Raw genomic sequence first — 27,809 nt, forward strand, 5'->3', positions numbered from 1 at the left:
GTGATCCACACTTATGGGGGTGGGGCAAGCCTCTCTGATGCTTGGAGCCTCTCCACCGCCTTCCTCTCAGCTATGGGGCGGCTGAGGGAGAGGCAGTAGGCAGACGCAGGTCCCACGCTGCCGTTTCAGGCAGCGCAGAACCTGCAGGCGCCTAAGTCACCATGTCATTCCTAAAAAGTTTCGTGAGCCCATTTTTTTAAAAAAAAACTCATTTTGTCACACACACACCCCCAGTGATGACACCTGGGGCAGACCGCACCCCCTTCCTCCGCCACTGTCTAGGGCCTGTTCCAAATGAACCAAACTGGGCCAACTCCTTAAAAAATGGGATGCTTACCAAACCAGCAGAAATGCCTTCATGTTTTAATTTGAGAGAGAAACCAACTTCACTTTTTAAAAAACACCCCCCAAAAAATCACTAAAATGCCTTGCAAGCCATCGCAGCTATAATGGTTGAGACTGAGTGCAATGTAGTCGTTAAGAGTGTTGGACTAGGAGCTGAGAAACCAGGGTTCAAATGCCCACTCAGCCATAAAACTCGCTGGGTGATACTGGGCCAGTCATTGCCTCTCAGCCGAACCTATACTGTTGTTGTGAGGATTAAATGAGGAGGAGGAGAACTGTGCACACCACTTTAAGTTCCTTGGAGGGGAAAGATGGGATATAACTGTAATAAATAAATTATCCCAAGTGTGTCACTATGAGCAAATGGGGATATGAGTACCAAATATGGAATAACCCCTGAGACTGAGATGGAGATGGAGAGAGAGGGAGAGAGAGAGGCTGAGACTACATTCATTCTTCAAAGAGGCTCGAGGGCAACAAATGCAGATGCTTTTAAAAAAACCACACACACCCAAAACACCAGATGCTGTCACAGAAATCCACATGAAAGCCAGCCAGCTCTCATAGTCACGCAAAGCAAAACAGTCCCACCATCTAGTCCATTTTTAAGTGAGGTTTTCATCAACCCCTGACTGAACATGTAATAGAAAGTTCTGTTACTGCGGCATGATCTTCTATTTTAAAACCATGGCATTTGACATCTGCTGTGATTTTATTTTCTGGAAAGCTCACTATGCTAAAGCCAACTCTTTTGATTTTTGTCCTGCTGGGAGTAAGGCATGTTCTTATCCCATGAGCTTTCCTCAGCGGATGCATACAATATGGTAATCCTTCTCATCATTTCTAAAGTAAGTCCACGAAAAATCATGATGGCTTTTTACTGGCAAGGCAAACTTACCTTTTCCAGCAAGTAATTATTGATGTGCCCACCTATCGGGTCCCCTTTGAAATCAAAGTTGATATCCATATACTTTCCAAACCGGCTGGAATTGTCATTTCGGTTGGTTTTGGCATTGCCAAAGGCTTCCAGGACACAGTTGGATTTCAACAGCATGTTCTTCACCCTTTGGAGAGCAGACAGGCACAAAAAGGAACAGGAAACCAGGTCTAGACGTTATGTATTTCTAAGTTTGCATATCAACATGTTTTATATGCAAGCAGCGGAATGGCCACATTAGTGATTTTGTGGGATTAAAAAAGCTGTGCTCATGAAAGGCTCAAGCAAAGTAGCCCAAAACATGTCTCAACATAAAGCTCCCCTCCGGCATGTGGCTTAATCCAGCACTGCTGGACACTGTATGCTTTGTTTGTATCTAAAGCTCACCCCCATAAAAAAAAACCCCAGTCTGTTCAGCTCCAACACTGCACATTGAAAGCTCAATCTCTTCCCCAATAAAATCCAGGCCAAAGCAACTCTTGAACCTAGGTATACCTTCAATGGAAGGAAAATGTGCAGCCTAGGGCATGCACCACATATCCTTGGTGCCCAAATGTGATCCATTCTACTACTTATTTTTAAGTTATTTTATTACCTGCCCTTCATCAGCAAGTCCCAGGGCAGGTTAGAACAATTTTAAATTTAAAACTTAAAACAGTTAAAACACATTACACTCACAAGAATAAGGGGAGCCCTGAAGCACGTAAAGGTAAAGGTAAAGGACCCCTGGACAGTTAAGTCAATTAGAATTTGACTCTGGGGTGCGGCACTCATCTCTGCTTTCAGGCCGAGGGAGACGACATTTGTCCTCAGACAGCTTTTCTGGGTCATGTGGCCAGCATGACTAAACCGCCTCTGGCACACAGAACACTTTGACAAGTGCCAGAGCACACAGAAATGGCATTTACCTTCCCACCGGAGTGATACCTATTTATCTACTAACACTGATACGCTTTCAAACTGCTAGGTTGGCAGGAGTTGGGACAGCAACGGGAGCTCACTCTGTCACACGGATTCAGACTGCCAACCTTATGATCAGCAAGCCCAAAAGGCTCAGTGGTTTAGACCACTGAGACAGTGTCCCTCCCCTGATGCACATATATTGGGTGTCAAAGGCCAGGACAAAGAACCAAACAGTACAGATTGTAATGGAACATACAGAAAGAAACAGCACTGAAGACATGTAGGACTCAAGCCATTTTAACACTAGCACATGGAGCTGTGCTTAGAAACCACGGGGCCAGGTAGGGGCAATTGTGTCCTTTGCTATCAGCATCACCCCATCCTTCACACGATTTAGGGGCAAGATGCTGTTGAAGCTTCCAGGTAATTATTCAAGGACAGCCCCATGTACCATATTACATTCCAAACATGTTCCCTCTTCCCAGGACCATAGTCACCTTACCTTTCTACCTCAGCTCTCTGGCTTGGATTAGTAATGGCAGCTATGTATTGCATGATGTATTTGCTTGCTTCTGTTTTGCCTGCTCCACTCTCACCTGGGGGCACAGACATGGGGGAAAAATGTTTTCTAAGCTTTCACAAGAGTTCAAAACCATCACGTTGTAGTAGTTATAAAGAGGACACATTTTATTCTCAGCATTCACTCTACATGGTACTACAGTATTTTAATGTTTAAGTCATTTCTGGTTTGTCAGTTTTTAATGCAAGCTGAATTTAAGGACATATGTTGACCATGTACTGTCCCAAATTCAACTCATAGCATTTGTAGTTGAAGAACATCAACTGCAGAAGTGGGCAAGACCTCTGTATGGCATTCTAGAAAGTTGCATACAGTGTCAAGCCAGTAGAAGATGGACAGAAAAAGGAACTGCTTACTTGTGGTATGTAAATTCATTCCACTTTTGCTTCTGGTGAACAGGTTTTAGGGTGGGATTTGCCTCAAAGCACTGCAAAACCCTTTTGACCAGTGTGGAAAAAATGAAACATGAAAAACATAGGAAGCAAAACAGCTCTCAAGCAATGTTCAGCTCTTTAAAAAGCACTGTCTGCCCCTAAGCCGAGGTTGATTCAACAGATTACAGCTCCTTATATTCTAAGTTTTATACTGGAGATGGGGTGGGTGTTAGAGAGGGAGAAAGTTGGGAAAGGCGCACTGCTAAAAGCATACTTTGTAGAATTGCTTCATCTATGTTTTTTGAAGCTTTGTTGACACTTCAAGCCTCAGCAAAGCTGCAAGCCAGCAGCCTGGCGGTATTCCTAATTTGCCATGGACTGACCCAATGGAACCATATTAGCACCATTAACACCAATCCCAAAAGCAGTGTTGGGTGGGTGACATTATTTCAATTGGGCAAAATTAGGAATGCTGATTGTACTTTTGCTGCCACTTGAGTGCCGTGTGTGTGTGTGTGTGTGCACGTAAACAGGAAACAACAGGAAACAGGGGAAAACAACAACAACTACAGGGTGACTGCTGCATCCCTGGCACTAGAAGAAACAACACAATTGCAGCCAGACTCACTTCCTTTGCTTCAACTTTCAAATGGGCTGTTAGAATGTGACTCAGGTTGGAGGTAGCAGGTACCCTGCAACACACCTGATATTACGATGCAGGTATCCTTTGATCGCCTCTTCATGGCTTTGTACGCAGCATCCGCAATAGCAAAGAGATGAGGGGGCCGCTCATACAGCTCCCGACCTTTGTACTGCTCGATCATGTCCCGTCCATAGATATTCAGGTTCTTGTAAGGGTTTACAGAAACGACCACTTCCCCAATAAAAGTGTAGATCCGTCCCTTTTCAAACCTAGGCAGGGCAAGACAAAGACAAAGGACACAGAGAGAGTTAACTTCAAAGAGCATACATGAGCTTCTGCACATCTCCTCAGCTGCTTTTGATCATATCCGTTAGTCAATTGACCCAAGTATTTCACAGACTAACAGAAAGGTAATAACGTTTGAAAGCTTGTATGGAAAACATATGTAGTACATTAGGAAGGATTATAGGCACTGTACATGCCGCCAAGTTTTCCATGTAAACATAGAATCTGGTTATCTAGAAGCAGAATTAGACATCCTGAGAACCAGTTTTTATTACACTGAAAAAGTATCTAGCCCTCATGACATTTTTTATAGGTTCAAGCGAACATGTGTAACAAGTTGTGATGACAGTCCTACTACCAGGACTGCTTATTGAGGCTCCAAATACCAATCTCACTATTCTGGAACATCTTTTAGAAGAATATTAAGCTAGTACAAGCAAACTGCCTCACACCCCCCCCCCCCCCCGCAATTTATGCACATTCAATATGTGTGTGACTGTGCACACTCACATCACGCCGAACGCCAAGCCCAGAAGTGACCCAAAAAGTCACAAAAGGGGGTAGAACGGGAAATGGTGGGGGCAGAACAGGGTGCTTGCAGGCTTTTTCAATGGTGTCTCAAATACAGTCATACCTCATGTCAAGTTTGCTTCATGTTACGTTTTTTCAGGTTGCATCCTGTGGCAATCTGGAAGTACCGGAAAGGGTTACTTCCGGGTTTCACCAATCACGCTTCGTGCATGTGCAGAAGCACCAAATCACGCCACGCACCTGCGCAGATATGGCGCTTCAGGTCGTGGGCTTTTCGTGTTGCAAATGAGCCTCCGGAACGGATCCTGTTCGCAACCAGAGGTACCACTGTATACACAATTTCACTTAAATGTGTGGTGCATTGGAACGCAACTTCCGTGTAAATTGGGAGTTGCCTGTACTTTAATATACGATACAGAAAGTGACAACTGAAGCACTAAACAAGACCACTTTAAAAACATTAAAAAATCTAGTTGGGAAAAATCAGTTTGCATCAAAACAAATGTAAAAGGTTGTGTGAAAAAACTCTTAAGCAAGTCTAAATTCCCAGTGTAGGCCTAACCAAAAAAATAGTATTTCACACACATCCTTCCTAAACACAAATTCCAAGGTACTTTGTATTCAAGTTAGGAAAGGGATATCGGCTTATAGAATAATGTTGCCATTGTGTATGGATAATATATGGCAGAACTTTCCAAACTCTGTGTTGCGACATGTTAGTGTGTCAACTGCAGAGTGTAGGTGTGTCATGCAAATGCTCCTGGGGCTGGAAGGGGGTTAGTTTCACCTCCTCTTTGCTAATAAAACTGAATTACTGGGTCGCGAAATGATGCATGTCTTAAAAAATGTGTCACCAACATGGAAAGTTTGGAAAGCTCTGATGTAAGGCAAGTCAGAGCGTAGAGTGCATAACTCACTTGCACACCTAGCTGACATTAAAGCCACAAGAAAGGCAGCTGTAAAGGCGAGCATAAAATCCACAGTAACCATAGGCTCAAACAACTTTCTAATAAACTGACTCAGTACCAAGGATAAACTCCACGCTGATACAATCCCTGGGGTGAGGAAGTGCTGTCAGTCCTAGCGATGAATGCAGAGATAGCATATTTCAGGTAAGGGGGGGATGAAGGGAGGGGGGAACTACTGCAAAGTGCATGTTCCAATTAGCCACACTACTTAAACTGTGTATATTTGCTGTGTGGAAGGTTTTCTAAAACAGAAAAAAATGGTTCACACAACTCTACAATCCATTCAAGGGATTGACTCACCAGATTCTCAGTTTCAGGGACCCTGATGCAGCTATCTCATCCAACAGTATTAAGGGAATTTCTCGGAGATAAGCTCCAAGTCAAAGGGTTGTATCGTGGCATGCCTGCTTGGTAAAGTGCAAGCAGTGCAGACAGGATGTGATTATAAGACACTCCTGAACAAAAGTCTGTGGGCTTCCAAGCTAGGAAACTTTGCTCAACAACATTTTTTTTAAGTCCAGTGAGCCACACACAAGGAGATGATAGCACAATATTTCTTGTTAACAACGAGGGGAAATGTAAGAGCATTCGAAATATGGCACGGTGATTAAAGTTCTTTTTTAAATAAGAAAGGTATAATAAATGTCAGGAATGTGTTTGGAAACCAATGAAAGAGTACTGTACAAATCATAAGGAAAGATAAGGAAAGTGTGAGAGAGACACAACAGCAGAACGAGCAAAGTTCACGAGAAGCTCATAACATAAGGCTAAGGCCAAGTGGCCAGTCCCTGGTATGCGACTCAAAAATTCTGCCTTATCAGAAAGGTCAAGCGGGTCAAGGACTAATGTGATAATAATGAGCAGAATAATGTGTTGCTTTGCAGCTGGCAAGTCCCTATCAAGTTCTGCTCTGCTGCTCTATCCTTTCCTGGTATGCCATGGTAGCCCTGATCTATAGCAGAAGAGGAATTCTGGTTTTCTTCCTCAAGTGCAGGGCTCAGAGCCCAGAGAGCTTATAAGGCCAGATGAGCACTGTAACTTTGGCTCTGGGCTTCCACTCAGGCCTGCTGCCACCTCTGCTCTGGGGTTCTGGGGGTGATCTTGGCAGGTCTGGAGCTGGAGGAGCAGGATCACTTTGGGCACACTGTTTCCCTTTAACCTGTGGCTTTCTCAAGCAGGATATCTTTGTAGGTGGTGGAGGCATTTGTCAGCATCTGCCAGCTCCCCCTGAGCTTTATAAGTAATAGGTCCAACAATAGGGCACTCTTCTGCTGCTGCTGTCTCTTTCCAGTTCACAACACTGTCAAACCAGAGCTGAGGAAAAGAGATGTTTTTCTCAGTCTCAAGTCAGTCACATGGCACCGAGTTTCCCTACTCGAGGGTAGAGACTAAAATGCTCTCTGAAGCTCTAGAAATGTCTTAAATGTTCCAGACTGCATGTGTGTGACTTCACAGAAACCATAAAGGGCAGGCTCTTAAGTTCAAACTTCTGCGTCTTTAATCTCCTTTTGAGGTCCAAAAGGATTCTAGCACACCTGTGTGAGAGTCTTCCCTATGGATGACCTAAGTCAGGGGTCAGCAAACTTTTTCAGCCGTGGGCCGGTCCGCGGTCCCTCAGACCATGTGGTGGTCCGGACTATATTTTGAAAAAAATAATAATGAACGAATTTCTATGCCCCACAAATAACCCAGAGATGCATTTTAAATAAAAGCACACATTCTACCCACGTAAAAACACCAGGCAGGCCCCATAAATAACACAGAGATGCATTTTAAATAAAAGGACACATTCTACTAATGTAAAAACACGCTGATTCCCAGACTGTCCGTGGGCCAGATTGAGAAGGCAATTGGGCCGCATCCGGCCCCTCAGGCCTTAGGTTGTCTACCCCTGACCTAAGAGATTGTTTACTGTGCAGCCTCTTCTTCCCTGCCTGCCACATTCTTTCAAAAAACAAAAAACACCACACACAACACCTCCCCATCTTCTGCAGCCTGTTACTGATCCTTCACCACTAGGTGGGATCAGTATACTTCCTAACTCTAAAAGACGATAGCTGACTGAACCACAATCCTGGCCCAAACACAGTGCCATGCCCTTAAAACACACAGCAGGATATGACAAATCATTTTCCATTGCTCAATTTGAGAAAGGAAGACCAAACCAAGTGTGCAGTGAAGATCACAGGTTGCTCCTTGCTCTGCTCAGCTCAGCTGCTGATGTATACCAGTGCTATATGGAATTGCCTATGTTTTCTAAAGTACCGTAAAACAGCCACTCCGCAGAGGCTTCTACATGAGTTCAGGGTTTCCAAATACAGTATTTTAAGTTTCATGTGCTGCTGCACATGGGTGTAGCCGGGAGGAGGGCAGGGAGGGGCAGTCAATAAAAGCAAGAAAAATATATAGCTGAGGTTCTGCCCCCCCATAAAATACATGCCCTCCAACAAAAATCCTGGCTATGCCCATGCTACTGCATAACATCCAGATTGCTATAAAGATGCTGCAAAAAAAAAAATAAATAAATCCCAGCAGTCAAGCACCTTCTGCTAATCTCACACGAGATATTCCTTAACCGTTTCACAAATTCTCAACCTATTTGAATTCTTTTCCCACTGAACACACAGGTAAAGGGAGGCGGAATCCCAAATTTCATCTAGTGTGGAATGTTTTCTTACTGAAAGCATTTCCTTTGTAAGTAGTGGGAAAGTTCAGCATTACTGACTTGCTTCCAAAGACCAAGGAGTGTAGCCAACTAAGTCTTACTCAGAGCAGACCCAATTAATTGATGGATCTGACTAACTTAAGCCCACTTATTTTAATGGATCTGCTCTGAGAAGCATTTAGTTAGATATAGCCCAGAGAGTTCGGGTTTCAATGGAGTTTTACAATCCCAGAAGCATTTTGATACATCCTCCCTAGACATTGATCTCATTTTCGCTCTTGCTTATGAAGTATGCACACCTGCAATAAATGTTAATAGATTTACAAGTGAAAACCAAAGAGTCCTACGCCCTTTTCAACTCAGCATTAAGGGCTGCCAATTCCAGAGTAGGAAATGCCATTCAGCGTGCATTTTGAGCCCCTCCTTTCCTGAATGGGACTGAGAAGCAAGGGCAGGGCAAGGATAAGCAATTTACTCACACAAAACTCTTAAACAGGGCAAGTTCTCCTTTGAAGGAAGTCTGGAAGGGGAGCAGGATGGGCTTGTAATTCTAGGGTTGCCAAAAGGTCAGACTTTTACTGGCCCGACCAGAAATTCATCCTCCTGCCCTCATGCCAGAACACACACACACACACACACAGAGCTCAATAACTTGTTTCTCTAAATCAGGCATGTTGAAAGGTTATTGCAGCAGTTTAAGAAGAAAGTGGAAGGATTTGGGAAATACAGAAGAAAAAATGGGGCATGCCACTATTTAGGGAAAGGCAAACTGCAAGAATATGGAGTTTGTGAGGGGGAACTGTTTTCTGCACAGTGCAATTTCGGCATATTACAGAGCAAAAGACCTTGGACAGAAGCAAATAAAAGCCAAACCACTAAACGCAGGAGTGTAAGAACACTTTTCTTTCTGCTTGCGTCAGTGGGTACTGTGAGGCATTCCTCCTCCACATTTGAGGGCTGCGGAGTGCAAGCCAGGCTTGGGATGCCTGTTTTATCTGCAGATATTATGGCAGAAAGGAAAATAAAAGGGCAGCAGAGGGATAGCTGATTGGTTTCCTGGAATAGACAGAGGCTGCAGCAATGGTGCCTTCTGCCAATAAATCAAGAGGGAAAAAATTCCCACTGCCACCTGCCTAATTTGTTTTAACCAACCAACTAGCTAACTCCAAGTAATTATACTATACACACAGAAAGAAAGAACACACACAGAGAGAGAAAAGAATAGAATAGGAGGCACCTGGAAGGACCTCCCTGACAAAAGAAAAGAAAAGAAAAGAAGAGTTACAAGTTTTTTTGCCTTTAGGATAATGCAAAACAAAGGGTAATGCTAAGCACACGTGCTTCAAATTCCATTTCACTAAAATTAACAGAGAATGTGATCCAAGCAGAAGTGTTACATACACACAAAATATACACATGAAAACATTAGTAACAGCTTTACAGAAGGAGGAACCAAAGGAGTGTCAAGTAAAAGAAGATTTGGTGATGCACCTGCAGTATTTAGCCCCTTCTGAAACACTGCACCTGAATACCACACTATTTACCAAACTTCTGAGCTTGTTAATAATTGGGGGAAAGAGTTAAGTTAGGCCCCATATAATGCAGGCTCTTGCTTGAGCTGCAGAAATTCTTTAAGGTGCCTAAGAGATTATGCTTCTGGGAATGTTGGGGGGTGTTTTCACTAATTTTCAGCAAGGTCAACATTAATGATGCGATATTGGCATTAAGGAAATTTGACATATTATGCCAAACCCTGCAGCTGTGCATTAGGCTATCATCAAAACTGAACATCTTAGGACTCAGAATAATGGTACTTTAACCAATTAGCAATGCATTCTTAAAAAAACAACACCTGGGGTACAAGTTTTGCTCTTACTATAGGGTGCAATTCTACACACAGATGTGGGGGTAGGTCTCATTGATTTCAATGGGATTTTATTCCAAGTAGACATTCATTGGGTTGCTGTTCATTCTCATTTCTTAGCATTTGCCTGGTTTCCCCTACTTACCTCCAATATGGCAGATACATAACTCTTTCACCACTACCTCATTCACCTCTTTTCTCCCCAACTTTTTCTTTTAGTTGCCTCCAACCCCAAATAATCACCCTTTTTACTCCAAACAACAGGTGTGGGGTGAAAAGCTTCACAACAAGGACATTATAAGGTCATAAACCAATCCTCATTCATGACAGGAATCTGGACATAATACAAAGGGGGGGAGAAGTGTTTTGATTTCCTTACTATTTTACCTGTGGGATTTGGAATGTGCTCCTTTGGCCAATTTCCATGTACTGAAGAAATGCTTCCTGGTAAAGAAACTAAAATCTCTCACCTCGGGCACATTCATAAATTTCTTTAGCTTAAGTTCTAATGAAACAAACAAGTGTTGTACAAGGGTAACAGTTTAGTGATCCCTTTTATCTGGAGACATCACCATGGAGGGCATGTGAAGCCAAGAATCTTTCACACTGCACTATGAATGAACCAAGAGCAAAACTTGTAGCAACCACAGCAGTGTATGAACTACCGTATTTTTCGCTCTATAAGACGCACCTAGTTTTTGGAGGAGGAAAACAAGAAAAAAATATTCTGAATCCCAGAAGCCAGAACAGCAAGAGGGATCGCTGCGCAGTGAAAGCAGCAATCCCTCTTGCTGTTCTGGCTTCTGGGATAGCCGCGCAGCCTGCATTCGCTCCATAAGACGGACACATTTCCCCTTACTTTTTAGGAGGGAAAAAGTGAGTCTTATAGAGCAAAAAATATGGTACATACCACTAGTGGGTACCACCAGAGTCACAGAGGACAGGCCTAGATTGCTACCATATAGGAGATGGAAGATTACACACAAGGGACATACTTTGTGACAATTAATCCCAGCTGCAACCCCCCCCCCCCCGTTTAATTTATACTGAGTCTTGCCACTAATTTAGCCCCTCTGCTTCCTACTATTGAAGTATAGGAGCGGAAACACAATATTTCTTATAGGTATCCCGAGCTGTTTCTTGCCACCAGCTAGCCACAAGCTGCTAATGCAGCATCAGATGCTTCATTGTTGTCTTAAAAATATTCCACATTTGTCAAACTCGCACTCGGTACTGCTCTGTGAACACTGGGAACTTCTGAATAGAACATTGTGTTTGAGCCTGGGCTTTTGAATGTACCGATTTAGTTCTCCAGTCCTAGAAATAGTCAGGAAAGGCAGCAGGCCTTCTCCGAAGAACATACAACGCACAGAAATAATTGAACTAGATGTGCCCCATAAGCTGATTCAGGACAAGAAGATGCCAGTGTAACCAAAACAGTATACTATATTGCCTTTTGTTTCCTCTTCCCATTTTTTGGTTTAAACAGACCATTTATTATCACCAGTAGCAAACTCATGGGGAAATGTTAAATTAAACTTTCTAAAGCACGATAATATGTAACCCAACAGAGACTGAGCACAGGAATATTGCTCTTTTGTTGGCGAGTTATTTCATGACTTGCATGTTAATGCAACGCTACAGTGTATTTTCCATGTTAACACATTATTGTAAGCAGCTGGTCATGGAAGCATCCTGAACTCCCTAGGACTGGTGCTTTATTCCTGGACCACAGAAAATGCAACAACAGATACATAACAGAGAAAGTGCTCTGGTGCCGACCCAATAAGTCTCAGCAGGCACAAGAATGGTTAGGTACCAGTCTTGGAATTGCCCTCCAACATTATAATGAATGTTCTGACCACCAGTTCAGGTGGACACGGGTGATCAAATACACTGATGGGGTGCATAAAGTCCCCTAAAGAATTCTTGTGGAAACACATTTCATAGCAATTTCCTACTCTCATATGCAAATCTATTCATCTTGCTGACAAGTCCTGTATAGTACATCTAAGCATGAAAGATATGCATAATGTTGTACATAGAGGGTTCAGGGGCATATTCCTGGACATGTACTCAGCCTTCCAAACACTTGAGATGGCAATCCTGCGCACAGACCTCTTCAGACTGCAGGAGAGGCTCACTTGACTGACTGCTGCTCCATTTAAAACAACAACTATATATGTGTCAAGGAGAAAACTTGGCTAGAACCCTTCTCCTTGACACCTAGTTCTCTGCAGGAATTTATTCTTATTTGGTATGGAAAGGCATTCAGTCATGCAACACCTCACTTTCGCTCTGAAGTGACCAAGTCTAGACACAGGATTATCACCTCACCTGCTGCTTGTGAGAACTAGGGGCTTGTAAAGGGTGCCAGCCAGGCCCTTTGGTCCTAGCAATCACCTGCACAAAATGAGAAGGCATCCAGAACACACCCAATACTATACACACAATGTAGAAGATTGGTAGCGGCAAATCAGCTCCCTCTGAAGCTCTGAAAGACACTGATCAAGAGAAACCCAGAAGTACTTGCTAAGAGATACAATATAAAACCTCAATGAAGATGAGGCAAACCTCCATGGAAGAAGAGAATCCTATAGGAAGCGAAGCCAAAGGCAAATTTCTAGCAGCAGTTTAGCATAGCAGCCACCCAAATGTGCTATGCTAAGTATGAAAGCTCAGGAAAGATGTGGGCGCAGCTCTCCCTCCTCCTGCCTTCCTTCACCGACTGGCTAGTTTAAGAGGGAGGCTGAAATGCCTTATCCTACTCCTCTTCGAATGCCAGTGTTGGATTAGCACTCCAGTCAACAAAGCCTTACAAGCAGCGAACTAGAGATGTACAGCTGTGTGTGAGGACTCTGTACATTTGCTTGCTAAAGATATGGTTGCAAGCAGGTTGGGGGACTTGAGAGGACATAAGGTTAGAGAAATACTGACATAAATGCCTGTTGATATATTGGACCCAGCCAAGGAAAAATATTAAGGCACTAGGACCATCATTTTTAAACTGGGAACCCCAAAATTCATTGGAGGCATATCAATGGATATTTTATCATCATCGCTGCCACAACACAGCTACAGAGAGGGTGTTTGCTCACACACACAGTTCACATGGGTGTATGCAGTCTAATGTCTACTGACCTGCATGTATGATGATGTACCATAGAGCAGCCTTCCCCAACTTAAAAGCCCTCCAGATGATCTGAAGAACCAGCACCATTGGCCCTGAGCATGTCCTAGGAACACCAGACAGTATGGTTAGTGTAGTCTAACATCTGGAAGGCAACATGTTGAGGAAGGCTGCTCAGGAACATGTCACAGAATGCTCTGCACTGAGAAGGAGGTTTGTGGCAACAAGTTAGTGTCCTTAAACACAAAAGTGAAAAGGCTTCCTTTTAGGTGAAAAAGTCTGAAACCCTCTGGCCTAGAAAAACCTTTCTCCAGACCTATTTCTGATAGTCAAGGAGTATACATGCTTTCAAATAACCATCTAAAACACATTAGGAAATCAAGGCAACTTAGCCTTTTACCAAGATACATTTTAATAAGAGCTGTGACAACCACAGTAACTTTCTCTGCATATGGACAAAGCACATTTTCGACCCTGAAAGATGCAATGCAAATTTATATTTGATCTTTGGTTATTATTTCCATTCCAGGAAAAGTGTAAGATGACATGTCTAAGGTAATTTGCATGCCTATGTCAACAAGATATTGGAACAACTGTCCAACCTCTCGTCTTCCTACCGCTAAAAATCATTGTACTAAAGACTACACACTACATAACAGTACTCTATTACTAACAGGAGGAACTCGAGCTTTCTTAGAACTTAACCCTCTGACCCAGGATTGGGAAAGGGTTAGTTGCGGCTACTCAACCTGAAGGGAGTATATTCTGCTCATGCTGAGAGGCCCTCACTCTACACGCAAGGGCTAAATTCTGATTAAGCCCTGACTGAAAACAAGCCCTCCATGGTAAAATCCAGGAAAAAACAGTATGTTCCATGACAAAACAAAACTGATGCAACTCCAGCTGGAAAAACACAGAGGTATGAGACATTAGCTTGCAAGTTCCGACAAGTCACCATTTCTTGTCAACAACTAATAGGTGAAGTGGCCCATCATAATCGTACACTTTTTTTAAAAGATACAAAAGAAGATGGAAACAATGGACGGAACAGTGATCTAAAAAACAGGCAAGGCAGTTATCTTCCTTTAAAATTTCTATTAGTAGAGTTCAAGCTTCTGATTTACCCAGAATCCTTCAAACAGACTCAAAAGTGGCTAATTTGCAGATACACAGGCAGCACTCAAGAGACAAGGATGACGATAAAGATAATTGCTACATAAATAAATACACTTGTAATCAACTCTGAACTATATACAGAGGGAAAGCAGCTAAATCTGCCTCATGAAGATGGCACATGGCTATTTGGGGCAATGCACTTGCTTATAGGTGGCCCCTGTGACATAAGGAAAACACTCTCATATATTTAGCTACAAATTGGCTTCATGATGTCAGTATCCAGAAGAAAAAATGCCACAGTGTTCACAGAGTTGCTGCCTGGCAATATTGCTTCCCATATGCTGTTTTCAGCAGCTATATGTTCTTAAAACAGAACTCCCCTATGTAGCAAGAGAGTGGTAGTACTTCCATTTCACCACAGGTGGGACTTAAAAGTCAATAGCCAGAAATAGCAGACATTTGTTGCCTCACAGCAAGCAGCCTCTCTTGCAGGGATGGGTGGTGGCCCCGGGGTTCGAAATTAGCAGGGCACCGGGCGCATTTTGCGCCTAATTATTCATTTGTGGTCTGGGTGCCCTTTTTTGCGCCTGGCTGACACTCAAGGATTACTGAAATGTATTGTGCTTTGAAGCCTCAAAGTAAATGTTAAGGATAGACAATATGTTAAGGAGTTTAACAATAAAGAGTAGAGTGTTTTGAAAACTCAAGTATGGTACCATTATTCTTATTGCAAACACCAAATTACACATGTATTAACAATTTCTGCTAAAAATGTGATATTAACCATGTGTCACTTATGTGAACTGCATATTAATTCATGCTTATCAAAAGAATAAACAAAAAAGTGTTGCCACCCCCCCCGGGCAACTATACATTCTGTTTTGGCACCCACAACCCAGGTCCCAGAAGCCATTTGGCTCCTAGCTTTTCTATCCTCACTGTGTGGCTCTCTAGATACAGTCGTACCTTGATTCTCGAACAGAATGTGTTCCGTCCCAGAACCATTTGAAAACCAAGACGTGGCTTACAAATGGCTGCAGGAGTGTCCTGGAGCCAATCAGAAGCTGCAGAAGCTACGCCGGATATTCAGCTTCCCAAAACTGTTCGAAAACCTTCCAGCTCACTTCCAGTTTTCGATTGTTCAGGAGCCGAAACGTACAAGTTCCAAGGTGTTCAGCAAACAAGGAGAGCCAGTGTGGTGTAGTGGTTAAGAATGGTAGAATCGTAATCTGGTGAACCAGGTTCACGTCTCCGCTCTTCCACATGCAGCTGCTGGGCGACCTTGGACCAGTCACACTTCTTTGAAGTCTCTCAGCCTCATTCACCTCACAGAGTGTTTGTTGTGGGGGAGGAAGGGAAAGGAGATTGTGAGCCGCTTTGAGACTCCTTAGGGTAGTGATAAAGCGGGATATCAAATCCAAACTCTTCTTGTTGTTGTTGTTGTGGACCCCCAACTCCTATCAGCCCCAGCCAGCACGGCCAACAGTTAGGGAGGATGAAAACTTTAGTCCAACAACATCTTGAAAGCCTAAGGTTCCCAACCCCCAGACTCTTTAGCAGTTGTGTGAACACAACCATAATGCTCTGAAACCAATACAGCAACAACAGCCTGTCCCAAACCTTACAAGCAAAAGCTAATCTTCTCCTCAATCACCCCAAACTAAGAAAGCTGGCACCATTATGTAGAGGAATCTACTCCTGTTTACAGACTCCAGTAGGCAATTGGTATTAAGATAGCCACAAAGCAGAGGAGGTAGGGATGGAAGGCAAAGCTCCTCCCCATTTTTCAAGGTGGACTTCTGACAAGGTCTGATGACACCATGGGAGTTACCCTCCTGGAATGCAAAAGCAGGAGTGAAGTGAAACTTCCCAAAGAGCAGGATCTGGTCCAGGGTTTGCCAGTTTCTGTATTATGTTTAGATGCAGTACCTTTGCTGGGAGAATAAAGATTTTTTAAATGGGAGATGTTGACATTGTATTGCCCAAGTGGTCAAGAAAGACCCAGATCTGAAATGATAAAATCAAATTCCAAGCACACAATGTAAAAAAAAAAAACTTTTAGCATGAATAAGCACAGAATCCCACAATAATTTGCATTCCCTGCCAACCGTGCAGGCCACAGCAACCGAAGCAGATCATAAACCAATAATGTTCATGAAATCAAGGACAGTATCAGGAGTGTCAACTGTGCTAAGGAAAAGGAGAGGTATTAGTTTATTAAGTAGACAACAGTGTTAAACATCTACACTATACATATGATTATGAAGTTTAAGCAGAGCTTGTAAAGGCCTTAAAAGGGTGTCCTTTCTGCCTTGTAATCCCATTCACTCACAGACTTATTCATAAACATTCCAAAGACTTGAGTAGTAGTAAAACCAGACATTTTTAGAGTGGGCATGTCAACCCCTCCCTCGCCCCTTGCACTTCCTTTCAGCCAAGTTACTTTCTCGTGCCTCAGGCCCCAGGTATATAAACATACAGACCAGAAATTGGTTTTCTGTACACTGTTGGTCACTGGTGTTTGTTTACTTGTGCTACAGTGTTCAGGCAGTGGCTTCAAGATTTTAAGAAGAGTATTAAACTGGAGAACATTTGATGTAATTTTCAGGATCTGATGAAATGGTGAACACTCACAACTTTCATAAGCAAGGGCACATATTTTATTTAAGCTGCAAGCCAGTGACTTTAATTTGCACCAGGGATTACCAGGATCCAGCAGCTGACCCTGTCTAAAAAGAACATGCAAACAATTTTAATACTGGTTGCAGATCACTACAGTCTATTGCCTTAAAAAATCAGGTTGCAATGATGATAAAGGATTCTGTCTTACTTTGTCTAAACAGGTACAGTTTAGAAATCCAGATCCATATAGCAATGCTTGCCCTGCTCTTTTCTTTATACTCCACACACAGGCCAAGCATGACCCTTGCAGCCAACATGATAAAATGGCAAGAAGAACAGAAATAATGATGTAATAAGCAGATTCTTACATAGTATATGGAAACGGCACAATGTCTGTCTGCAATAAGCTACCCATGCCAATAATGTTCTGTTGTTTTTTTTAAAAGATATTTATTAAATTTTCCATTTTTTAAAACAAACAAACAAGCAAAAACAAAACAAACAAAAAGATTAAAAAAGACATATAGTTCATAAATCATACTTTTCAATAACAAATTTCTCAGACCTCCTCATACTTCTCCTCCTTGTATTCCAATTAAAATTATTTGTTCAGCAAATCCTTCACTTAAAGCATTACAGCTTATAATATTACCTTATTTTCCAGACCCTTTTTTCCCATCTATGTTTCTTTATATCATTACAGCTAGAAACCACTCAATTTCAATCCAACACCATTTAACTTTCCTTAATTTTGCAATATTTCTGTAAATAGTCCTTAAATTTTTTCCAATCTTCTTCTGCCGACTCTTCTCACTGGTCACGGATTCTGCTCGTCATTTCTGCCAATCCCATACAGTCAATCAGTTTCATCTGCCATTCTTCCAGAGTGGGTAGATCTTGCTTCTTCCAATACTTTGCGATGAGTATTCTTGCTGCTGTTGTAGCATACATGAAAAAAGTTCTGTCCTTCTTTGGCACCACTTGGCCGGCCATGCCCAAGAGAAAGGCCTCTGGTTTCTTCAAGAAGGTATATTTAAATACCTTTTTCAATTCATTATATATCATTTCCCAGAAAGCCTTAATCCTGGGGCACGTCCACCAAAGGTGAAAGAATGTACCTTCATTTTCCTTACATTTCCAACACTTATTATCGGGCAAATGATAGATTTGCCAATAATGTTCTGTAGGTAGTTCCATGGTTCATCAGTTCCACTGCCTACATAACTCCTTGAATCACAGTTCCCTGGAATCTAGCTTGCAGGCCCTATAACCTGGATTTTAGGTAGCTACAGTTCAGGAGATTATTCCACTGTGAGAATACTGAGAGAATACAAAAGGAGTGGCATGAAACAAATTTAAATATCGGGATTTGTTTGGACAATGTATTATAATTGGGCAATTTATAGTCTTATTCTTTATATTATTCTTTTAATTAAATGAGGATCTCAGGACGGTTTACAGTATGAAGACACAAAAATACGTAACAGCAAACAAAACAATAAACACCCCCACACATAGTTTAAAAGGCCATAGATGGTTTATTTAGCCAAAGGCCTAGAGAAGAGGAATGTTTTGCTTGGTGCCTGAAGACATGCAACGCCGATGCCAGGTAAGCCTCCCTGGGGAAAGCATTCCACAAATGGGGAGTCATCACAGAAAAGGCCCGTTCTCATGTTACCACCCTCTAGACCTCTCATAGAGGAGGGACATGAAGAAAGGCCTCAGATTATGATTGCCGGATGTGGGTTGGATCGGTTAATATGGGGAGAGGTGGTCCACGAGGTATGTCAGCAATAAATATTAGATAAGCATTGAGTTTTTCCATTCTATTGCTAGAGAAGTGATTTAACGAACCAACAAAAATCACATTTATTTATCTAGAAAACACCAACATTAAGGTCACATCATAAGGCAGCAAAGCCTGAAACAGCAATAAATATTTGCTGGATAGTCTTTGTTCCAGACAGCACATTTGCAGTGCTACAGTGGGTTATTCGGTATTTCCTCCTTCACAGTTGGCACTGGACAATTCATAATCATAATAAAGAAGGACTTGAAAAGAACAAATCGTCTTTGTAGTTCTCTGGAGGAAACAAGCAGCCAACAGCAAGCAGTAAAAATAGCTGCAAACTTGGAGCTCTCTAGCCAACCGATTTCAGTGATTTTTGGGCACCAACCCAGATTTTTTTTTTTTTAAAGTAAGGAAAAACTCCCAGCTGAACTTCACTGAGCACTGCAGGGATATTTGCATATTTCTGAAAGTCACAATTGTGACCAATTCAAAAATTTCATCATTGACAAACACCTCCCTCATGATCCTACTTTCCCATTGCTGCCCATTTACTCCTGTAATAGGAGAAAGTGTGCCAAGCTAAAGCTAAATTTCGCACATCGCTGAATTCAGTGTTTGCATAGCAAAAGTTATTCTCTCGCACATAAGTTGCAGAGAACACACCTGAATCAGAAACCAGTTCCCTACAGATACAAATTCGCTTAATAGATATTTATCTTGCCTATCATTTATCAGGAGCTACCTGTTTTCCTATTTAACAGATGTGGCAGAACAAGGTTTCATGCTGCCCAGTGAAACAAGTCATATTTAGCCTGTGGTTCTCTTTGCCAGCATAAACAAGAGTTGTGCTTGTTTGGTTTAATGGTAAGGACAGTGTCGATTGTCCATTTAGGCTCATGACCGAAATGTAAGACAAATGTTGAAGCTAAAGCCAACCAGATGTGATGTACTTTTAAAAATCTATTTATACCACCTGTCCTGCCTACATATGAATAGACAACAGAAGAATGCTTACAGACATCAAAAGATGTGACTGCAAATGTGTCACAGTAGTGTGGTACTGGATATCATGTCTACTCTGGTTTCTTAAATAAATGGATAGTGTTGTTTATGAGTTTGGACCCATTATGCCAAAAATCAGATGAACTTATGCCAAAGTCACATTTTGGTCCAGCATTTTGAGTCAAATGGCAGCTGGTGTCTAAACATTAACAAAGCCTCCCCCCCTCCACTTAGGAACCCTCATGCAGAATTTGGCAGTGATAATCTTGAGAGGCGTCCAAACCACAGAGGACAAACAAGCAAATGGACAGACAAACCACTTTCCAAAACACACAGTAGATTGGGTGAAATATGTCCTCCTACCTAGAAGCATACCCTCTAACGTTAGTAAAAGTTGCAGAGCAAGTAAGAGTTTGGATTTGATATCCCGCTTTATCACTACCCGAAGGAGTCTCAAAGCGGCTAACAATCTCCTTTCCCTTCCTCCCCCACAACAAACACTCTGTGAGGTGAGTGGGGCTGAGAGACTTCAGAGAAGTGTGACTGGCCCAAGGTCACCCAGCAGCTGCATGTGGAGGAGCAGGGAATCAAACCCGGTTCACCAGATTACGAGTCTACCGCTCTTAACCACTACACCACACTGGCTCTCTTTTTCCAGCTGAACCTCCCTAGGGAAAGAATTCCACAAATGGGGAACTACTGCAGAAAAGGCCCGTTCTCGTGTTGCTACCCTCCTGACCTCTCATGGAGGTGGTACACAAAGAAGGACCTCAGAGGATGATCACAGGGTCTGGGTAGGTTCTTATGGAGAGGCGGTCCTTGAGGTATTGCGATCTTGAGTCATTTAAGGTTTTATAGGTCAGAACCGGGACGCGGGTGGCGCTGTGGGTAAAAGCCTCAGCGCCTAGGGCTTGCCGATCGAAAGGTCGGCGGTTCGAATCCCCGCGGCGGGGTGCGCTCCCGTTGCTCGGTCCCAGCGCCTGCCAACCTAGCAGTTCGAAAGCACTCCCGGGTGCAAGTAGATAAATAGGGACCGCTTACTGGCGGGAAGGTAAACGGCGTTTCCGTGTGCTGCGCTGGCTCACCAGATGCAGCTTTGTCACGCTGGCCACGTGACCCGGAAGTGTCTCCGGACAGCGCTGGCCCCTGGCCTCTTAAGTGAGATGGGCGCACAACCCCAGAGTCTGTCAAGACTGGCCCGTACGGGCAGGGGTACCTTTACCTTTACCTTTAGGTCAGAACCAGCAGTCTGAATTAGGTCCACAAACTAATCGATGGCCACTGCAGATCAGTGTAATACGCTCAAACTGTCTTGCCCTGGTGAGCAACCTAGCCACCAAATTCTGCACCAGTTGAGGTTTCCAAACCTTCCTCAGAGGCAGCCCTATGTATAATGTATTGCAGTAATCTAACCTAGGGGTTATCAGAGCATAGGCAACACCAGTTAGGCTGCCCTAGAGAAAATGTACTGTACAAAGAGAGAATGGACACATCCAGGAGTAAAAAGGAGGAAGCAATAAGCTACAAAAATCCAAACAAGGGGTTGCTGCAGCAACTGCCAGCACTGACAATTGGCACACAGCATGCAAAAACAGCTTATTCTACTATCTTCGTGCTATACGTGGGTGGGGTGAATAATGGACTCTGCCTCTAAGCCTTCTTCCAGTAGCAACTGTTTGTCCCACCTCATGAGAACCAGACACATTTAAAAAGCCATTTCCTGGATGGAATTTAATTTTCAGACAGATACTTAGGACTATCAAGCCACAGCAGGACCTTTTAAAGAACAACAAAGGGCCATAGCTTGCTGCTCACATTGAATGAGCACCAAGGAGCACCTTCCCCAAGATGCACGCACTTGTAACAAGGATTTATTGCCATTCAAAGTTGTTTAACTGCTCCAAAGGTTAATTATTACTCTTTATTACAAGGATCTGTCTAAAGTGACATGGCAAGCAACTGCATGCTATGGTTATGTAGCAACCAACCCAAGATGCTTCACTACTCATGCTCTTACAAAGGCCACTGGTAAAAGGTTCAACAGCAGCATTAGAAGTCAAGGAAGCAGATTAATTAGTTAGATAATAAGGATGACAAGCATCCTTTGGAACCAGGAACAGGTCCTACTATTAAGCAACAAATGTTTTCTTTACCTTGGACTCAGCTATACAGCTGTAAATAAAAAGCTTTTAATGTGTTGTAAAGTGCAATATACAAAGGTGACACTAGATGGCAATGGTGAGCTATGGCAAATTCAATATATTTTTTTCAAAATATTTTCTAACCAAGCATTTTCACAGTGTTTTTTTATATGTGTGTAGATTCCATCCTTGTTTTGTTTTCCTCTCTAGGTTACGGTAGCAGTGAAACAGGGACTGGATAGCATTTTAGACTAAAAGTCATTATTTAACTCATCAGTTCAATCAACAGAATGACTTAAATGAGGGACGGGAAACTTGCGCCCCTCCCAATGGCTTGCATCTTCCATAAGTAAGAGTGGCCTGTGGTCAGGGATTATGGGAGCTGTAGTCCACAGGTCACAGGTTTCTCACCTCTGGTTTAAATGTAAGCAAAGAGCTATCTCAGATTTGGCCATGTCACCATTCAGGTAAGCTGCTCATGTGGCCACTTCTGAAACCTCCACACAACAATCCAACTGAAGGAAAATCATTTTTCTGCATGCTGGGTTTCATTAAAAAAGTTCCCTCCTACAGCTATATATGCAGAATTCCTTGATGACACGGGTATTTTAACTCAGGAGTAGCAAAAGCCAGGAGGTAAGCAAGATATGTATGAAGAACTTGGAAGACAGCAACACCTAGCTGCTTTGCCTTGTATAGTTGCAGACTTGGTTCCATACGCTAAGAGAGTAAGTGGGCCTCTTTGGGATTTGAGGAAGAAAGAGCAGCAAATCCCTTTGGATATGGGGCTCTATTAGCAGGCACCCCAGGGGCACACGTAAAGAAATTGGTAGTCTGTTTTTCAAGGCTGAAAGCAACTTTAAATAGCCATGAATTAGCAGGGGTGGCTTTAGGCCAGTCCTCCTTTGTCCCCTTTCAGGGCCCAATCTGTAAAAAAGGAAACAATGTTCTAAGTTTCAGGGCTATACGAAAAGAAAAATAAGAACTGCAAAACTATGATGGGAGATGGTTACTGTCTTAATGCCCTCTTACAAGATTCTCATTGTCATCCGGCAGACAACTGCTGGAAACAGAATGAATCCTTGATCTGACCCAACCAGGGCTCTTTTTATATTGTGTTACTATCTTAAAACTCCTTAGCTGAAGTGTCATAGGGGCCAACAAGTTATACAGTAATAATAAAGCAATGCATTTATTCTATGTGCCCAATTATGGTGCCCATTATAGCGATCCTACATGTTTAAACAACACAAATTTAAGGCAAGGCTTAGTTTCGGGAATATCAGTGCCCTTGTTGAGAGGTTTGCAAGGCAGTGATCCAAGGTAACCTGAATGTGTGAAACTCCTAATTGGTTATCAAGGGAGACTAGACAAACAAAGCAAGGGCGTGAACCCAGCATACCAGCAGAATGGAAGTCTCTGTGCCATTAACTCTTTCTTTTGCATCTCAGCTTCATTAACTTTGTTCAGAGCTCCACAAGCTTGGACTCTGATTCATGCATAACAAGAATTTCATAGATTCAGGTAGGTAGCTGTGTTGGTCTGACGCAGTCGGAATAAATAAATAAAAATGTCCAGTAGCACCTTAGAGACCAACTAAATTTGTTCTGGGTATACGCATTAGTGTGCATGCTTATAGTGGAACCAATGTGAGCAAAGGGGTTGCATGCAGAAGTACATTAACAGAGAATGTATACAGGTCTACAGTTTCACACATACAGCAATCAAATACTGCTACATGCCAAGGATGTCACAATCACAAAAAGCCTCTCCAACTCAGTGAAGGATGATGCTACCTTTCTGATAGGAAGAAAATCCCCTAGAAGAGAATCATCCGTGACTCAACATTATGGTATCCAATGAGGCACAGTTACTATGGATGCCTTGTAATATATCCCTAACATGAATGCGAGTCAAATAGTTTCACATGCAAGGCATTCATGTTAGATAGATTCTAAATTACCTGTTAGGCATTTCTTAAGTTATCTGGAAACAAGGCTGCTATTTATTGTAGGCGTCTTAGTCTGTCATCAACTGGGGGGGGGAATCCCACATCAATTTATTACTCTTCTTTAAAACCCTGGGATTAATTGAGGGAGAGGTGGGGGGAGACACATGACAGGTGTCAATTCTCATCTGCAGCACCACAAACCTCCACCCCAAGATGAGAAATAAATGGGGGGCAGGGGGTAGAAGAGAATGACAGAAGAGTTGGGGCTGCAAACACCCAATTCCATCCTCACCCCTTTTTGCAATGTTTTCGGATCACTTCCGGGTTTGGCATGGTGCATGCGTGAGAAGTTTGCGCACATATCAGAAGCACCTAAAACGGTCACTACCTGTAATAATAAGCAGGGAAACATTGGAGGGGTAGGGAGAGAAGTAAATTTTCTGCCCCCAAGCACAATGGTCATGTCAACGTAATTCCCAATATGAGCTGTCTCCTCATAGATGCCAGAGCACTATAGGCTTCTGATACTGTAGGAATAATTTGATTGTCTAACCTCCGCTACTTGACTGGAGTCAAGATTTGGCCAGTGAATTTGAAGGAAAGGGAAGGAGTGGAGAAGAGAGCTGCTTTTCTGAAGCTCAACACTGCCTATAACAGTTATGAAAGCAGATTAAAACGCAATATGAAAATGTGGAAGAGATTCAGATTAGCCAACCATGCGAGAGGCCAAACAAAACATACCACTTGAAACGCTTTCTAAAAGCCAATAAGGCGAGTGTGCTGAAGATACGAGGGGTTGGAGAGCTGATGTAAAGGCCCTCTTTCTATCTGAAACAGTTCTTACCTCATGGCACCAGACAAGCAGAGCAAGGGAGGGATCGCCCCACCTAAGCTTTCATTTCTTTAAAAAAAGTGTAGGTTCTAAAATTTGTAGAATCCGAGATATGAGGGGAAACACACCATTTTCTTCTTTTTGTGCAAGAGAGAACTTAGCCTGCTCCCCTTTTTCAGTGTTTTACTTTGCCAATTCTCACAGGGAGCTGCTATACAACTAGATGACCAAAGTTGTCAAAGGGTTGATAGAGGAAGAGTTGGTTGCAGAGGTATACCTGCCGATTTGACTGGGCTGCCCTAGCTACTCTGGGTGGCTTCCAGCACATATAAAAACATAGTACAACATAAAAACTTTAAAAGCTTCCCTACACAGGGCTGCCTCCAGATGTTTCCTAAATGTTATATAATTACTCATCTCCTTAACATCTGATGGAAGGGCATTCCACAGAATGGGCGCCACTACCCAAAAGGCCCTCTGAAAGCCTCTAAAGATTAGCACCAGCATAAGGAAACTCACAGTGGCATTTGGCATTTTCTGAAGTTTCTATGTTGCCTTCAAGAAAAGGCCCACGTAGAGTGATATAGTAAATGCCGAAGATTTAAAATGCAGAAGTCAATGTGGCAAGACCCCTCGTCTCTAAAGGAACAGAGGCTGATAAATCACACTGCCGAACACAACAGGAACCTGCTTATAAAAAGTAGGGTTGGACAGGACTCCCAAACTCTGCATCTATTCTGACAGAGAATCGTGGCCCCAAACACAGAAAAACCTATCGCAGAAGCAGCAAATTTTTGTCTAGATACAACTTTAGATTGTTTGTGCTCATTCATCTGATTACTGATTTCAATGCTCATCATGTAGCATAATTCTATAACTGCCATTTTCTAAGCTGATCAACATGCAAATGTGGATATACATGATAAGTCCATGCAGAAAGTTCATTTTGATAGGAAAATGCAGGGTTTTATTTCTGTCAAGATGTGTAGAGGAACCATTACTAGCTATTGTTACAATCATGTGGTCTAATGTCATGGTCCCTGGACCCCAGGGAGTCCACAGCACCATTTACATAATAAAAACTACCATAGAGATCAAAGTTTTCAAAAGTAGGGGGTCCATGGCTTGGCTTTTGAAAAACAGGGAGTCTGATCTACTTAGCTAATTGGGAACCATTGGTTTAGTGGATATACACTAGCCTAGGAAACGGGCATTATTTTTTCACAGGGGTTTATAAAAGATTTGTGGCTAAATTAAGCTAGGGCTTTCTGATCTCCACACCACCTCCTTTCGGTCAGATTCCTATCCAGCGTTCTTACAGGAAGTTATGAGACAAAAGTACAGTAAGCACAGCACACTCGCAAACGAGTCTGTTTGTTTTACCCTGTAAAATGAGACCTGCTTTCACACTCTTCTTTTTCTAGCATATAGTCCACAAATTGTTTGTCTAACCAGAAAGCCAATTTTAGGAAGTCTCCCTGCCTTATTTGCTCATGCTTTTGCAAAAGGAGTAATATGTTTGGAATTACAAGGGGATATAGGGACATTCTTGTGGTGAGTTTGGTTTTTCATTGGCAATAATAATAATAATGTGAATTCCCTTCCTGCTACAGAAATCTCTCCCGTCACCAGCACAAAGCAGCATTCAGAAAGCTTAACATCTACCACTCCAAGGGCAAGTTAAAAGAACATCAGCACCGCATATATTTTCTCACTAGTAATATAGCTGGTCATCGAAAGTAGCATTTACTTCCTAAATATTTTTAGATGCAAACAGAAGGAAAATATTTTCATCTACAATAAGTTATGGAGAAAAATAAAAGCACTAGAGTGTGCAGTTTCAGACTCCCATGCTCTGTGCCCTTTATAAAGAAGTGATTGCAGCACAATTTATAGCCAAATCTTAAATTTTAAACATTCAGTTGCAAATATTTGTTTCTAGCTTTAGTATTAATTTGATTGCACATATGCTTTACTAGGGTATATTTAGAGTTCTTAAACACATTGTCCCAGAAGCCAGTGGGGAATCAGTATTCTGGTAGAAATTAACTCTCAGTGACAAGCTCTTAAAAAATAACTTTTCAGCTGCTGTTTTAAAAACATTTTGCTTCCATTGAACCAGTGGCAGCAGCAGAGCCACTCAAGGCAGCTGCTGGTTACCATTTTCTATTTCCCCAAATGCTGCAGTCATAGTATTGAACATTTAAATTGACATCCATGGACAAATTGTGACTGATGAGAAAAAGTTATGTGAGAATTCTACTTGTGACTCCAAGTCATCACTTGACATTGCAGCTTTTGTGATAAACGTATAAGTGTGAACCAGCCCTAAGGTAGGAATTTAAACCCAAAGAAACAAGCACTTCTTTAAAGAATTTAAGATTTCCAGAATGGCTGGTTGTGCTTAATGAAGATGAGTAAATATCTTGCAAGAGCCTATTGATTGGGATACTACGCTCAACACTTATGGAAAAGTATAAGATCCCTAAAACCACTGTCAGCAAAATGTAAGCCTAAAGCAGCAGCTCTCTAAGCCAGAAGCTTTCCTTTTAGGAATCATTGGGGATGAGATCCGCAAAGATTTGAAGAAATTATTCATGTACGCCACCACGGCAGCGAGAGTATTGATAGCACAAAACTGGAAACGAGACCAAATTCCAACGAAGAGGGAGTGGCAAGTGAAGCTGGTGGAATTCGCAGAGATGGACAAGTTGACAGGGCAATTAAGAGACCAAGAGTACCAAAAATTTAACAACAATTGGAGTAATTAAAAAAAAATCTGAAAGATTACTGCGTTGATTTAAAAATCTTGACTGGGCGAGAATAACTCTTGTAAAGATAACTAGTAGAAACTGTGGAAAAGATGGAAAACAGAAGATTAGATACAACTGGGAAGGCATACAACATAGAATTCTATGGACCCAAGTAAGAGGTGGAAGGAAGTCCGGTGTAAACAATGTAAAAACACAGTGAGTAGATAAGAAACATAGTTCCCCCCCGCCTTTTTTTGTTTACGCATACATGTTCGATGGTGTAATGTTGAGAGATCTCAAATGTTTATTGTATGTGTTGTATGTAAAGGATGTATTGTATGAAAAGGATGGCTGTAAATTAATTGAAAAACCAAT

At 42.3% G+C, this 27,809-nt stretch overlaps 1 protein-coding gene across 2 annotated transcripts in view; it reads right to left on the reverse strand.

The window, feature by feature from the left end:
• MYO1D (myosin ID) overlaps nucleotides 1–27,809 on the reverse strand; it is a 173,071-nt gene that overhangs the window by 139,584 nt on the left and 5,678 nt on the right. For both annotated transcript variants that reach the window (XM_053359882.1, XM_053359883.1), the window contains exons 2-4: nucleotides 3,843–4,051; nucleotides 2,688–2,781; nucleotides 1,244–1,409 (exon numbers count right to left, since the gene is read on the reverse strand). In XM_053359882.1, coding sequence (XP_053215857.1) covers nucleotides 1,244–1,409; nucleotides 2,688–2,781; nucleotides 3,843–4,051 — 469 coding nt within the window. The remainder of the gene's footprint in view (nucleotides 1–1,243; nucleotides 1,410–2,687; nucleotides 2,782–3,842; nucleotides 4,052–27,809) is intronic.

The sequence above is a fragment of the Podarcis raffonei genome, chromosome 13 (assembly GCF_027172205.1).
Source record: "Podarcis raffonei isolate rPodRaf1 chromosome 13, rPodRaf1.pri, whole genome shotgun sequence".
NCBI lineage: Eukaryota > Metazoa > Chordata > Lepidosauria > Squamata > Lacertidae > Podarcis > Podarcis raffonei.